The sequence below is a fragment of the Oncorhynchus masou genome, chromosome 10, assembly GCF_036934945.1.
Source record: "Oncorhynchus masou masou isolate Uvic2021 chromosome 10, UVic_Omas_1.1, whole genome shotgun sequence".
NCBI lineage: Eukaryota > Metazoa > Chordata > Actinopteri > Salmoniformes > Salmonidae > Oncorhynchus > Oncorhynchus masou.
This window is the reverse complement of record NC_088221.1, coordinates 48725797-48741285: the sequence shown is the minus strand read 5'-3', so window position 1 is coordinate 48741285 and position 15489 is coordinate 48725797. Positions and strand designations below refer to the sequence as shown.

The following is a 15489-nucleotide window of genomic DNA, read 5'->3' as shown; positions in this document are numbered from 1 at the left end:
TTCAACTTCAAACAGCCTATCAGTGACCGAATGCGTTATCACGTGACGCTCAAAGATCGCTTGGGAGGCGGTGTCAAGTGTGGAGCTGACTTTAAAAGCAGTGGGCAAGACACAGAGCTCTCAGTGTAGGGAGAAACAGGGAAGAGATGTAATAGGAAACTTGGTTTCTATGAAATTTAGTCATATTTACAAGAGAAAATAATAATAATAACATAAAGAATCATCAAAAATCCCTCTAAGTTAATAGCCTGCCCATAGGATTTTTAGATTTAGTTCAGGTTATTGAAGGGCATTTACACTCACTATTCTGACACTTTTGTAAAGATGTGTGAGGCAGTTAGTTAGCAAGCTAGCTAGCTAAGGCGGCAGGAGGAGAACAAAAGATTTTTTTTTTCAGTTTTGACCGGTTGCACTGACACCAAGTCCATGCAGAACGTGTCATCACCAACACAATGCCCGTGTTACTTTTTCTGATAGACACGTCCGCGTCAATGAACCAGCGCACCCATCTGGGCACTACCTATCTGGACATAGCAAAAGGCGCTGTTGAGACTTTCATGAAGGTACTGTAACAACGAGACAACAGCCCTGGAAGACCCCCACGCGGGATCGCCGTTTTGACCATCTTTGTGTTAAAGTTACTAACTAACCCTGACAACAAATAATAATCGCTCGATAACCGTTTTTTTCGTTTATTCTTTCCACAGCTTAGAGGCAGAGATCCGGCGAGCCGAGGGGACCGGTATATGTTGATAAATTTTGAGGACGTTCCCCTCGGAATCAAGGTAGAGTTTTTATTTTCGGTCATGTCCTACTTTACATTACGCCAACTAGACAGATTTTTTTTTGTCTTCTCACATTTCGATCACCATATCAATTGTGTGAGAAAAAAATCTTCAGACGGAGCGTTCATAACCCCCTCTTTTTAAAACATGGCCGACATTTTGTTTCAATGTGAGCACGGAGCAGCATCAGAGAGGGTAAGAGGCGAAGCGAGAGGTTTCACTCTCACCGAAATCTGTCCAAAATAAACCCAATGCGTTTCTATGGGGTTTATTTTGGACTTAAACTTGTCACCTACCGTTTCCCGCATTTTTGGGACAACAACTTTGATTTGTGAGGGGACAGACACGACCATCTCGTCGTTTATATAGATCTCTGGCAGCATGGAACTCTGGGTGATTTTTTTTTTTTTTTATATATATTTTTTAGGCTATAGGACTAGATAGTGGGGAGGGTGGTGTCAGGGTTGTTAACTTATACCACTTTTGAACAACTGTCGCAACTTTACAACGTTACACACTTATTTTTTCTCTGGATTTTTTTTTTGTGTGGTTCAGTTGCTACAGTAGCATAGAATAAGCAGTCTATTTGTTAACAATATTTCCTAAGGCAAGTAAAGGAAAAAAAAGTAAATTTACTTACATTGTTTATCAAGTTAATTACACTGTAAAAAAGTTTAATTAATTCACCTGATCTTAGAAATCATCAATGTCAGACAAAATATATATATATATAAGGCCCACTTTGTTCTGTGTATGTTGTTGATGACTTGTATACCTCTTACCCTATTTCAAAAGGCTGGATGGAAAGAGAGCCATGCCACATTCATGACAGAGCTGAGGAACCTTCAAGCAGCAGGACTCACAACTATTGGCCAGTCTTTGAGGACCGCTTTTGATTTGCTCAATCTCAATAGATTAGTGTCTGGGATAGACAACTATGGACAGGTATGTTGTACTCTGAGATAGAGGAGAGAATTGGTCAACTTTTTTTTTTCTCGCCCCATTCCCCCCCCCCCCCCCCCTCTAGGGTCCCCCATCTTTTGTCCCTACCCTGCCAATCTCACAGTCTTACAAGCATCATGCTCCTGCACATTGTCCCCACACACTCTCCTTGAGTGACAAGTAATGACATGAACCAACAGTGTGGTAGGAGTTCCAACAACATATTTTATTTTTGTGTGTTTTCTTTTTTAGCTAGTATTCATGTACTGGTTTTGACTTAATTTTTTTAAAGACATTTTTTGACACTACTGCTGGTTTTCCCCCATACCCGATGGTAAGGCATGTCATCCAGAACAACCCTTCACAATGAACTTCCTTTATCTCTCCTATTTGTATAGAAGAGAAATGGATAGGCAATAGTTTTAACGTTAGTATGTTACTTAGAACTGGGTTCTCTCTAAACTGAAACATGAAGGGGGAGGAGAGAGAGAATCTAGAAGCGTTCAAATTTGACCCTATGAGGTCCGGACTAATGCTGGTTTTCTGCTCTACCTGATGATTAATTACACCCACATGGTATCACAGGTTTAAATCAGTCCCTGATTAGAATGGGAGAGTGAAAAAGCAGTGGCACTTGCTTTGAAGTCCAGATTTGAATTTGAGAGATCTACAGTCAATCAATACATCAGGTGCAGTATAGACAAAGGAGACGGCGTAAGACGTAGTTATATCCTGGCCTTAGACTAGTATCAGTGATGAACAGTGCTCAGGAGATGATCTAGCCTCTAAAGGATTGGTTTCTGCTATGTTAGCCACTCGTCTTTTTTGTTCCTCCCTCTGATAAACCTTGTGAGTGATGGGAATATCCACCCACTGGATGGGACTCTATTGGTTTCCTCCTCTCATTTCCTCTGGCTGTCTACCTGCTATATGCATAGTAAACTGTGGTCAAGTCTGCTTTCGCCTACATTCCAATGTAGGGCAATGTTGACTATTGCATCATACTGTATCTATGGGAACAAGTGGGTCCATTTAAAAATAATCATAATAATCTCCCTATTATTCCAATACTATAGTGTACACCCGGTCAGGCTCATTATTTGCTAGTTAAGAGATAATGGTATTGAGGTAAGTTGTCAGGAGGCTGGTTTAATGTATAAATGTTTAACCAGCGTCTGCAGAGACATGAAAGATGTCCGCCCATACCTTCCAAGGGTAATGCATACTTACTACATACATAATGCATGTAGATGTCTCTCTCTGTGTTCAAAGGCCTCTGTCACCCCAGCAGAAAGGCACATGTAGGTACAGCATGCACACAATCATCATGCACATACAAACACACGAGTAGAATTTTATTTTGGTGATCCAGTCTTTCCTTTTCAGTTGCGGTAAGATTCCATTTGAGAATGCGTCACAGCCACACCTTAGGTCTCGTCTGGCCACACCCTGCTTCGTCTCCGTCCTCTCACCATGCCTTTTGTTTGAATCCTTGGGTCTCATTCGCATCTCCTTTCCCCTCATAGTAGAGCTGGACTGGTGAAAGCCTCGTCCCCGACAGGGATCCACCCCCCTTTGCTTTCACCTATTCTGTCAATTCAAATGAGGTAGAGGAGAGGAAGTCCGTTCTAGACTATCGAGATGCATCCCCTTGTCTCTGGTCTGAGCACATGGGCTGCTATAACAAAGACCTCAATGTGGTTGTTGTTTTGCCTGGGGAAGAACACTATGACAGGACCCCTTTTCTCCCCAGGATCCAATCCCTTTCCTGGACAGCTACCCAGTACTTTTCTGTTGTTGCTCCAATCCCTTTCCTGGAGAGCTACCCAGTACTTTTCTGTTGTTGCTCCAATCCCAATTGTAACTTATGCTGTGTTCATAACCATTTGGGAAGGTGTTATTTAACACCTACAACTGGGGGAAAAAATAAAAATAAACATTGTAATTACTAGTGGATAACTCCTCTTATCATCCCTGAGATCCTACTTCTCCCACACGCCGACCTCCTAAGAACAAATTCCTATTTACAATGACGTCCTACCACGTCCAATGTCACCTTGGACAATAACAGTATTTTCCGCAGTTGAATGCAACAACGAAATGTTATTCCTCTCATTTGTTCACAGGCATGATAGTTGTACTTTTAGTTTCTGGTTGACGCAACTTTTTGGCCAATAGTCAACTGGCATTTCTCAACCAGTTCAACGCATCCAACTGGTAGTCACGCCTTCACAACTAGTAATTACTACCTTCCCACAAACAGAATTACCTGACACAGCTTATCTACCAGCAATGTTTTGGAATCGGGTGTGCTATTTTTATTTTATTTATTTTTTACTAGGAAAATCAGTTAAGAACAAATTCTTATTTTCAATGACGGCCTAGGAACAGTGGGTTAACTGCCTGTTCAGGGGCAGAACAACAGATGTTTACCTTGTCAGCTCGGGGATTCGATCTAGCAACCTATCGGTTACTGGCCCACCGCTCTAACCACTAGGCTCTACCTGCTACCTGTAGGTTTGGAGCAAAAACCTACAGGACAGTAGCTCTCCGGGAGCAGGGTTGGAGCAAAAACCTACAGGACAGTAGCTCAGTAGCTCTCCGGGAGCAGGGTTGGAGCAAAAACCTACAGGACAGTAGCTCTCCGGGAACAGGTTTGGAGCAAAAACCTACAGGACAGTAGCCCTCCCCGGGAACAGGGTTGGAGATCCTTGCTGCAGGGAGAATAACATATCTGCTAGTTTACCTATATGTCTACAGCTTGAAGTCTTAAAAAAAAAAAAAAAAAATTCAGCTCTTTAGCCAGTGAGGTTTTTAATGTAATGTCTCATAGTGCCCTATAATAGAGCTGGGTGAAATGCCAGTTAGTCACTAGTAGTTAGCGATGTATCCTAAATTGTGACCTATGCACTATATAGTGCCCTACCTTTTGACCAGAGCCCATAAGGCTGATTTGACTGGTTTGATGGACTGCACAACATGGCAACCCGGCTAATAGAGATCTAATTACCCGTCTGTCTAAATTTTAACAGACCTGGCAACGTGCCACAGACTCACTCCCAGCCTACTGATCCTAGAACAACGGATCCACGGGATACACTATACCACCCACACCTGACTCTGTCAGGCCAGTGGATCAGATCAGTCACACGGACGTGGCACACTGAAGCCGTTTCTATGTTGTGTGAGCAATAATGAAACTTGGCGACTCAAATGAGGATCTGAGTAAATATGTAGCTTCGTTCTGTTTTTAATGTTTTGTGTTTTCTAATGTTTATCGATAGAAGCCTATGTCTCCCCCCCCGCAGGGGTTTTCTCTGGCTAGGAGTTCATTTTGAGAAACATTAGCATGCTAAGTGGGTGTTGAATAGGATATCATTAGTACCATTCTGAAAGGGAACTCCAGGTTGTCATGGATACCATAGTCGGTCTGTAAATGGTGGTATGTTTCCTTTTACTCCCGTTTTATGGAACTTGCAATTTATTACTCGGCACAAACAAACAAAAAACACACTCTGGTCACGATGAACATTTGGAAGGGAAAAAGATCTGTGTCCATTTGATTAGGAACAGTCACCAGTGGGGAAATTACTGTAAACGTCAAGAGGAGAGGTACATTCCTGGACATATGTAGCTCCTTTTGAGAGCGAGAGAGTGTATCAGGATAGCAGTGAGTTGATGTGGCTTGGTAGAGACCATCTTGACCATAGTGCATAATAGCCATGCCCTCATGAAGTCTGCTATATTGGCTGTGTTGTCCTCAGGCTAGTGTTTACCTTAGTGTACACTAAGAGGAGGATAGAACCCCCCCCCCCCCCACAGATTTCTGGAGCCAGAAGGAATATACAGGACCTATGCTGAAGGCTATAGGCCTATGCAGTTTGAAGAGGGTTTTTCTAAGCGCATCAATTTAATGTGCAAACTCAGTGTTATGAGTGTGCAAGGTGGAGTGGTTTATATATATATATATAATGTGTAGGTTTGACTGGAGAGTATAGACACACACACACAGATGAGTCTTTGTTTTTGTCAAGTGTTGGTGCTGTCTCCGCTGCACTGTCCCTACAGACTGTCTATTCATAATGTTAATGTTTCTCCTCCCCTCCCCTGACACTCATTAACCCCCACCCTCCCCTATCAAACCATCCACTGTTAGATGTTGTTGTCGCCCTCTGTTTTCTTCGTTCTCTCCCTTGACCCTCCTAACACACATCTCCCGTAGGTTCACTATAATGATGGACTGTCTGTCTTGACCCTCCTAACGCACACCTCCCGTAGGTTCACTATAATGATGGACTGTCTTGACCCCCCTAATACACACCTCCTGTAGGTTCACTATAATGGTCTGTGTCTTGACCCTCCTAATGCACACCGCCTGTAGGTTCACTATAATGATGGCCTGTCTCGACCCTCCTAACACACACCTCCTGTAGGTTCACTATAATGGTCTGTGTCACTCCTAACACACACCTAATAATGGTCTGTGTCTTGACCCTCCTAACACACACCTCCTGTAGGTTCACTATAATGGTCTGTGTCTTGACCCTCCGAACACACACCTCCTGTAGGTTCACTATAATGATGGCCTGTCTTGACCCTCCGAACACACACCTCCTGTAGGTTCACTATAATGATGGCCTGTCTTGACCCTCCGAACACACACCTCCTGTAGGTTCACTATAATGATGGCCTGTCTTGACCCTCCGAACACACACCTCCTGTAGGGTGCAGCCATGCTCTATGTACTCCTGTTGCTCCAGACCTCAAGTACCCTTCCTCGCCGCTCCGGAAGATCATTACAACTTTACATTTTGGCTCAGCTCCTCTTTCTTTCACATGTCCTTTTTGTTGGATGTATTTATCTATTTGTGCACCTTTTTAACCTTTCTTTTTACTCTCTCCTTCTCCCCTTCTCTCCTTCTCTCCTTCTCTCCTTCTCCCCTTCTCTCCTTCTCCCCTTCTCTCCTTCTCCCCTTCTCTCCTTCTCTCCTCTCTCCCCTCTCTCCTTCTCTCCTTCTCTTCTCCCTCTCTCCTTCTCTCCTTCTCCCCTTCTCCTTCTCTTCCCCTCTCTCCTTCTCTCCCTCTCTCCTTCTCTCCTTCTCCCCTTCTCCCCTTCTCCCTTCTCCCTTTCCCCTCCCCTTCTCCCCTTCTCTTCCCCTTCTCCCCTTCTCCCCTTCTCTTCCCCTCTCTCCTTCTCTCCTTCTCTCCTTCTCTCCTTCTCTCCTCCTTCTCTCCTTCTCTCCTTCTCTCCCTTCTCTCCTTCTCCCCCCCCTTCTCCCCTTCTCCCCTTCTCCCTTCTCTCCCTCCTTCTCTCCTCCTCTCCTCCCCCTCTCTCCTCCTTCTCTCCTCTCTCCCCTTCTCTCCTCTCCCTCTTCTCTCCTTCTCTCCTCTCTCCCTTCTCTCCTTCTCCCCTTCCTCTCTCTCCTTCTCTTCCCCTCCTCTCTCCTTCTCTCCTTCTCTCCTTCTCCCCTCCCCCTCCTTCTCTTTCTCTCCTTCTCTCCTTCTCTCCTTCTCTCCCTTCTCTTTCTCTCCTTCTCTCCCCTTCTCTCCTTCTCTCTCCTTCTCCCCTTCTCTCCTCTCCCTTCTCTCCTTCTCTTCCCCCTCTCTCCTTCTCTCCTTCTCTCCTTCTCTTCCCCTCTCTCCTTCTCTCCTTCTCTCCTTCTCACCTTCTCTCCTTCTCTCTCCCTTCTCCTTCTCTTCTCCCCTCTCCCCTTCTCCCCTTCTCCCCTTCTCTCCCCCTTCTCCCCTTCTCTCTTCTCTCCTTCTCTCTCTCCCTCTCTCTCCTTCTCCCCTTCTCCCTTCTCTCCTTCTCCCCTTCTCTTTCTCTCCTTCTCTTCCCCTTCTCTCCTTCTCCCTTCTCTCCTCTCCTTCTCTTCTCTCCTTCTCTCTCTCCCCTTCTCCCCTCTCCTTCTCTTCCCTTCTCTCCTTCTCTCCTTCTCTTCTCTCCTTCCCTCTCTCCCTTCTCTCCACAGGGCAGGAATCCCTTTTTCCTGGAGCCGTCCATCTAGTGGCCATCACTCCAACAAGCTGACCAGCAGTGGCGGAGTCCAGGATGAGGTCAGTCATCATGGTTTCCCTGGTGACTCACAGCCAATCAGGAGTACTTCCTGTTGGTCAGCTGAACCAACTCTCTCTGTTTGTACTTGAAGAGCCACCGCTCGTTATAATTTTTCCGGATGCTGCAGAAGTCTCTTTGATAAAAGACTCCTTGTCCGCCTTCACCCACACTCCGCTTCTGGTGCCCCGCACACCCACACACACACACGGCTGGCTGGTTAAACTTGTCTGAGAACCTTCTCTATATCTTTGTCTCACACACACGCTCTCCCCTTGATCTCCTCTCCAGGACATTGAACAAGTCACAGGAGGTTGTTGCCTTCCTAGTTGACAGAATTAAAAACGGGCGACACGGTGACTCTATCTACTGCTCTCTCTGTTGGAGCTGCTTCTACTGCTCTCTCTGTTGGAGCTGTGGTGACTGCTATAGTCATATATCCTAGCCTGATCCATAAGCCTACTAATGCATCTAGTAATGCATCTAGTAATACATCTAGAAAAAAACTATTTAAATTCCTTTTTAGTTTAACCAGTTAATTTAATTATCAAGAATACAACTAAGCCTCTTATTTCCTTTTAAATTAGACCCGAACAGCATTTGTTGAATAGGAATAGCCTTTATTAGAGATTCTTCACAGCCCCTTATTCTGGCCAATCATCTCCAACTCAGCACATCAAATTTCTCCATCGATCATTGGGCTACTAAAGATTGGCACCAATATGTGATGCCTGACTGTAGCCTATTAGTAGGTAACCACTAGCATTTTGCCCATTGTGAAAAGAACACTGAATGTGACTGACCTGCACAGAAAGGAGAGTGTTGATTGGCCAGTAGGCTAGGACAGTTTGTCTTGCTTCCTGATGGACCATGCAGCAGGACAGTTTGTCTTGGTCCTGATGGGCCATGCAGCAGGACAGTTTGTCTTGGTCCTGATAGGCCATGCAGCAGGACAGTTTGTCTTGGTCCTGATAGGCCATGCAGCAGGACAGTTTGTCTTGGTCCTGATGGGCCATGCAGCAGGACAGTTTGTCTTGCTTCCTGATGGGCCATGCAGCAGGACAGTTTGTCTTGGTCTGATAGGCCATCTTGGTCCTGATGCTCCTTCTCTCCTGATTCCCCATCAGCAGGACAGTTTGTCTTGGTCCTGATAGGCCATGCAGCAGGACAGTTTGTCTTGGTCCTGATAGGCCATGCAGCAGGACAGTTTGTCTTGGTCCTGATTGGCCATGCAGCAGGACAGTTTGTCTTGCTTCCTGATTGGCCATGCAGCAGGACAGTTTGTCTTGGTCCTGATAGGCCATGCAGCAGGACAGTTTGTCTTGCTCCTGATAGGCCATGCAGCAGGACAGTTTGTCTTGGTCCTGATAGGCCATGCAGCAGGACAGTTTGTCTTGGTCCTGATGGCCATGCAGCAGGACAGTTTGTCTTGGTCCTGATAGGTCATGCAGCAGGACAGTTTGTCTTGGTCCATAGGCCATGCAGCAGGACAGTTTGTCTTGGTCCTGATGGTTTGCAGCAGGACAGTTTGTCTTGCTTCCTGATGGACCATGCAGCAGGACAGTTTGTCTTGGTCCTGATAGGCCAGACAGCAGGACAGTTTGTCTTGGTCCTGATTGGCCACCAGCAAGGACAGTTTGTCTTGGTCCTGACAGGCCATGCAGCAGGACAGTTTGTCTGCCTGATAGATGCAGCAGGACAGTTTGTCTTGCTTTGATAATGCAGCAGGACAGTTTGTCTTGCTTCCTGATGGACCATGCAGCAGGACAGTTTGTCTTGGTCCTGATGGTCATGCAGCACACAGTTTGTCTTGCACCTGATAGGCCATGCAGCTGGCAGTTTGTCTTGTCTGATGAACCAGCTTATAGGACAGTTTGTCTTGGTCCTGATAGGCCATGCAGCAGGACAGTTTGTCTTGATCTGATAGGCCATGCAGCAGGACAGTTTGTCTTGGTCCTGATAGGCCATGCAGCAGGACAGTTTGTCTTGGTCCTGATAGGCCATGCAGCAGACAGAATTCTTGCTTCCTGATAGGCCATGCAGCAGGACAGTTTGTCTTGGTCCTGATAGGCCACTGCTCAGGACAGTTTGTCTTGGTCCTGATAGGCCACGCAGCAGGACAGTTTGTCTTGGTCCTGATAGGTGCACTGGACAGTTTGTCTTGGTCCTGATAGGCCATGCAGATCAGTTTGTCTTGCTACCTGATAGGCCATGCAGCAGGACAGTTTGTCTTGCTTCCTGATAGGCCATGCAGCAGGACAGTTTGTCTTGCTTCCTGATTGGCCATGCAGCAGGACAGTTTGTCTTGGTCCTGATAGGCCATGCAGCAACAGTTTGTCTTGGTCCTGATAGGTCATGCAGCAGGACAGTTTGTCTTAGCTTCCTGATTGGCCATGCAGCAGGACAGTTTGTCTTGAATCCTGATAGGCCATGCAGCAGGACAGTTTGTCTTGCTTCCTGATTGGCCATTCAGCAGGACAGTTTGTCTTGCCAATGCATCAGGACAGTTTGTCTTGGTCCTGATAGGCCATGCAGCAGGACAGTTTGTCTTGGTCCTGATAGGCCATGGAGCATTTGTCTTGCTACTAAAGATTGGCAGTTTGTCTTGGTCCTGATAGGCTGCAGCAGGACAGTTTGTCTTGGATAACCACTAGGACATTTCTTGCCCATTGGAAATGCAGCAGGACAGTTTGTCTTGGTCCTGATAGGCCATGAAGCAGGACAGTTTGTCTTGCTTCCTGATGGGCCACGCAGCAGGACAGTTGGTCTTGCTTCCTGATAGGCCATGCAGCAGGACAGTTTGTCTTGGTCCTGATGGGCCACGCAGCAGGACAGTTTGTCTTGGTCCTGATAGGCCATGCAGCAGGACAGTTTGTCTTGGTCCTGATAGGCCATGCAGCAGGACAGTTTGTCTTGGTCCTGATGGGCCATGCAGCAGGACAGTTTGTCTTGGTCCTGATGGGCCACGCAGCAGGACAGTTTGTCTTGGTCCTGATTGGCCATGCAGCAGGACAGTTTGTCTTGCTTCCTGATAGGCCATGCAGCAGGACAGTTTGTCTTGCTTCCTGATGGGCCATGCAGCAGGACAGTTTGTCTTGGTCCTGATAGGCCATGCAGCAGGACAGTTTGTCTTGCTTCCTGATGGACCATGCAGCAGGACAGTTTGTCTTGGTCCTGATAGGTCATGCAGCAGGACAGTTTGTCTTGGTCCTGATTGGCCATGCAGCAGGACAGTTTGTCTTGGTCCTGATAGGCCATGCAGCAGGACAGTTTGTCTTGGTCCTGATGGGCCATGCAGCAGGACAGTTTGTCTTGGTCCTGATTGGCCATGCAGCAGGACAGTTTGTCTTGCTTCCTGATAGGCCATGCAGCAGGACAGTTTGTCTTGCTTCCTGATAGGCCATGCAGCAGGACAGTTTGTCTTGCTTCCTGATTGGCCATGCAGCAGGACAGTTTGTCTTGGTCCTGATAGGCCACGCAGCAGGACAGTTTGTCTTGGTCCTGATAGGTCATGCAGCAGGACAGTTTGTCTTGCTTCCTGATTGGCCATGCAGCAGGACAGTTTGTCTTGGTCCTGATAGGCCATGCAGCAGGACAGTTTGTCTTGCTTCCTGATTGGCCATGCAGCAGGACAGTTTGTCTTGCTTCCTGATTGGCCATGCAGCAGGACAGTTGGTCTTGCTGACTACACCGGCAGCGTGAGTGTTGATTTTGTTCATCCACACCAGACGATCATGACACACAGGTTGAAATATCCCAACCAACTATTTTGATTTTGGGGCAGGTTGAAACATACATGAAAGATTCATGGTCATTTAGCCAGCTAGCTGTTGCTTGCTAGTTTGTCCTGGGAGTTGAACGTTGGTTTGTTAGTGTACCTGACATGCATATAGTGCTCTTTTCAACTGGTTCCTTAAGTCTTTTCTCCAACTATTAATCCACAGATAAAACAGGAAACCTAGTTAGTTTTTATGTTCGTTATCTTCAATTAATCTCTCCTCATTTGACTTTTTAAGCATCCATGTGGGTTTGTATCTTCCCGGTATCCAATAAGGAGGGGACATGCGGAGCATCTCAAATAGAAGCAAGTTATATTTTAGTGCTGGGATACACAGATGCTCGGTCGTTTATTTTGCTGGTGGCCCGGTGAGGTTTGCATAAAGCCCATTTATGTTTGATCTACCAATCCGGAGGCTCTGTATGGAGGAGGCGACGACCCACTATCTGTAACAATTCTGATGGTTCTGTATTGCTTCGCCTTGAGATTATTGGTCGACGGTAGGTGGGGGCGGTACATCCTGTATTAACGCACTCACTTCCTGTAACTAGAAGTATAAATGCCCTGAATTCCGCAGCGATGCTGTAGATGCTGTACGGACAATGCAGGAACCAGATTGACTATAAATCTGCTTTACCGCACATAGTCTAAGCAACGTATCCGTCATGCTTTGTTTTGCCTAACAAAACTCCCTACATACATTTGAAGTGTATGTGGACACCTGCTCGTCAAACATCTCATTCCAAAATCATGGGCATTCATGTGGTTGGTCCCCCCCCCCCCACCCCCCACTTTCTGCTATAACAGCCTCCACTCTTCTGGGAAGGCTTTCCACTAGATGTTGGAACATTGCTGCTATAACAGCCTCCACTCTTCTGGGAAGGCTTTCCACTAGATGTTGGAACGTTGCTGCTATAACAGCCTCCACTCTTCTGGGAAGGCTTTCCACTAGATGTTGGAACATTGCTGCTATAACAGCCTCCACTCTTCTGGGAAGGCTTTCCACTAGATGTTGGAACATTGCTGCTATAACAGCCTCCACTCTTCTGGGAAGGCTTTCCACTAGATGTTGGAACATTGCTGCTATAACAGCCTCCACTCTTCTGGGAAGGCTTCCCACTAGATGTTGGAACATTGCTGCTATAACTGCCTCCACTCTTCTGGGAAGGCTTTCCACTAGATGATGGAACATTGCTGTGGGGACTTGCTTCCATTCAGCCACAAGAGCATTAGTGAGGTCGGGTACTGATGTTGGGTGATTAGGCCTGGCTCACAGTCGGCGTTCCATTTCATCCCAAAGGTTTTCGATGGAGTTGAGGTCAGGGCTCTGTGTAGGCCAGTCAAGTTCTACCACACCGATCTAGACAAACCATTTCTTTATGGACCTCTCTTTGTGCACTGGGGCATATTGTCATGCTGAGACAGGAAAAGACCTTCCCCAAGCTTTTGCCACAAAGTTGGAAGCATAGAATTGTCTAGAATGTCATTGTATGCTGTAGAGTTAAGATTTCCTTTCACTGGAACTAAGGGGCCCGAACCATGAATATCAGCCCCAGACCATTAGTCCTCCTCCACCAAACTTTACATTTGGCACTATGCATTGGGGCAGGTAGCGTTCTCCTGGCATCCGCCAAAACCAGATTAGTCCGTCAGACTGCCAGATGGTGAAGCGTGATTCATCCCTCCAGAGAATGTTTCCACTGCTCCAGAGTCCAATGACGGTGAGCTTTACGCCACTCCAGCTGAGGCTTGGCATTGCGCGTGGGGATCTTAGGCTTGTGTGCGTCTGCTCGACCATGGAAACATATTTCATGAAGCTCCCGACAAACAGTTGGAACTCTGGAGTTCCAACCGAGGACAGATTGCTTTTACATCTTATATTTTTTATAATCAATAAGTATTCAACCCCTTTTGTTTCAATAAGTTCAGGTGTAAACGTGCCTAACAAGTCACTTGCTCTGTGTGCAATAATTTTAACTTGATTTTTGAAGGACTACCTCATCTCTGTACCCCACACATACAGTGCCATGTGAAAGTATTCGGCCCCCTTGAACTTTGCGACCTTTTGCCACATTTCAGGCTTCAAACATAAAGATATAAAACTGTATTTTTTTTGTGAAGAATCAACTACAAGTGGGACACAATCATGAAGTGGAACGACATTTTTCCTGGATATTTCAAACTTTTTTAACAAATCAAAAACTGAAAAATTGGGCGTGCAAAATTATTCAGCCCCTTTACTTTCAGTGCAGCAAACTCTCTCCAGAAGTTCAGTGAGGATCTCTGAATGATCAAATGGTGACCTAAATGACTAATGATGATAAATACAATCCACCTGTGTGTAATCAAGTCTCCGTATAAATGCACCTGCACTGTGATAGTCTCAGGTCCGTTAAAAGCGCAGAGAGCATCATGAAGAACAAGGAACACACCAGGCAGGTCCGAGATACTGTTGTGAAGAAGTTTAAAGCCGGATTTGGATACAAAAAGATTTCCCAAGCTTTAAACATCCCAAGGAGCACTGTGCAATCGATAATATTGAAATGGAAGGAGTATCAGACCACTGCAAATCTACCACGACCTGGCCGTCCCTCTAAACTTTCAGCTCATACAAGAAGACTGATCAGAGATGCAGCCAAGAGGCCCATGATCACTCTGGATGAACTGCAGAGATCTACAGCTGAGGTGGGAGATGGATGGAGCCAAATACAGGACCATTCTGGAAGAAAACCTGATGGAGTCTGCAAAAGACCTGAGACTGGGACGGAGATTTGTCTTCCAACAAGACAATGATCCAAAACATAAAGCAAAATCTACAATGGAATGGTTCAAAAATAAACATATCCAGGTGTTAGAATGGCCAAGTCAAAGTCCAGACCTGAATCCAATCGAGAATCTGTGGAAAGAACTGAAAACTGCTGTTCACAAATGCTCTCCATCCAACCTCACTGAGCTCACTGAGCCGAATACTTTCGCAAGGCACTGTACAATTATCAATTAAGGTCCCTCGGTTGAGCAGTGAATTTCAAACACAGCTCCAACCACAAAGACCAGGGATGTTTTCCAAAGGCTCGCAAAGACGGGCACCTATTGGTAGATTGAGGAGGGAGGGTGACATTGAATATCCCTTTGAGCATGGTGAAGTTATTAATTACACATGGATGGTTTATCAATACACCCCGTGACTACAAAGATACAGGCGTCCTTCCTAACTCAGTTGCTGGAGAGGAAGGAAACTGCTCCGGGACTTCACCGTGAGGCCAATGGTGACTTTGAAACTGTTACGGATTTTAATGGGTGTGATAGAAGACTGAAGATGGATCAACGACACTGTAGTTTCTCCACAAAACTAATCGAAATGACATATTGAAAAGAAGGAAGTCTGTAGAGAATACAAATATTCCAAAACATGCGTCCTGTTTGCAACAAGTCCCTAAAGTAATACTGCAAAAAATGTGGCAAAGCAATTAACTTTTTGTCCTAAACACAACATGGTATGTTTGGGACATATCCAATAAAACACATTACCAAGTACCGCTCTCCATATCTTCAAGCATAGTGGTGGCTGCATCATGTTATGGGTATGCTTGTAATCATTAAGGACTGGGGAGTTTTTCAGGATAGAAAAAAATACTTAATGGAGCTAAGAACATGCAAAATCCTAGCGGGAAACCTGGTTCAATTTGCTTTGCTGGGAGATGAATTCACCTTTCTGCCGGACAATAACCTAAAACACAATGCGAAATCTACACGTATTCCTTACCAAGAATACTGAATGTTCCTGACTGGCTGAGTTTTTTTGTCTTATCTGCTTGAAAATGTATTGGAAGACTTAAATGGTTATCTAGTAATGATCAACAACCAAATTGACAGCTTGTTTTAAAAATTATTAAATCACGCGCAAACATTGTACAATCCAGGTGTGATAA

General features: G+C 45.7%; 1 protein-coding gene across 1 annotated transcript in view; it reads left to right on the top strand.

Annotated features, from left to right (window-relative positions):
- The first annotated feature begins 199 nt into the window (after positions 1–199).
- The window catches only part of ints6 (integrator complex subunit 6), a 57694-nt gene continuing 42404 nt past the window's right edge, over positions 200–15489 (top strand). Inside the window, 5 exon segments of the mRNA XM_064976954.1 lie at positions 200–563; positions 708–785; positions 1581–1730; positions 7700–7731; positions 7733–7784. Coding sequence (XP_064833026.1) covers positions 453–563; positions 708–785; positions 1581–1730; positions 7700–7731; positions 7733–7784 — 423 coding nt within the window. The 5' untranslated portion in view covers positions 200–452.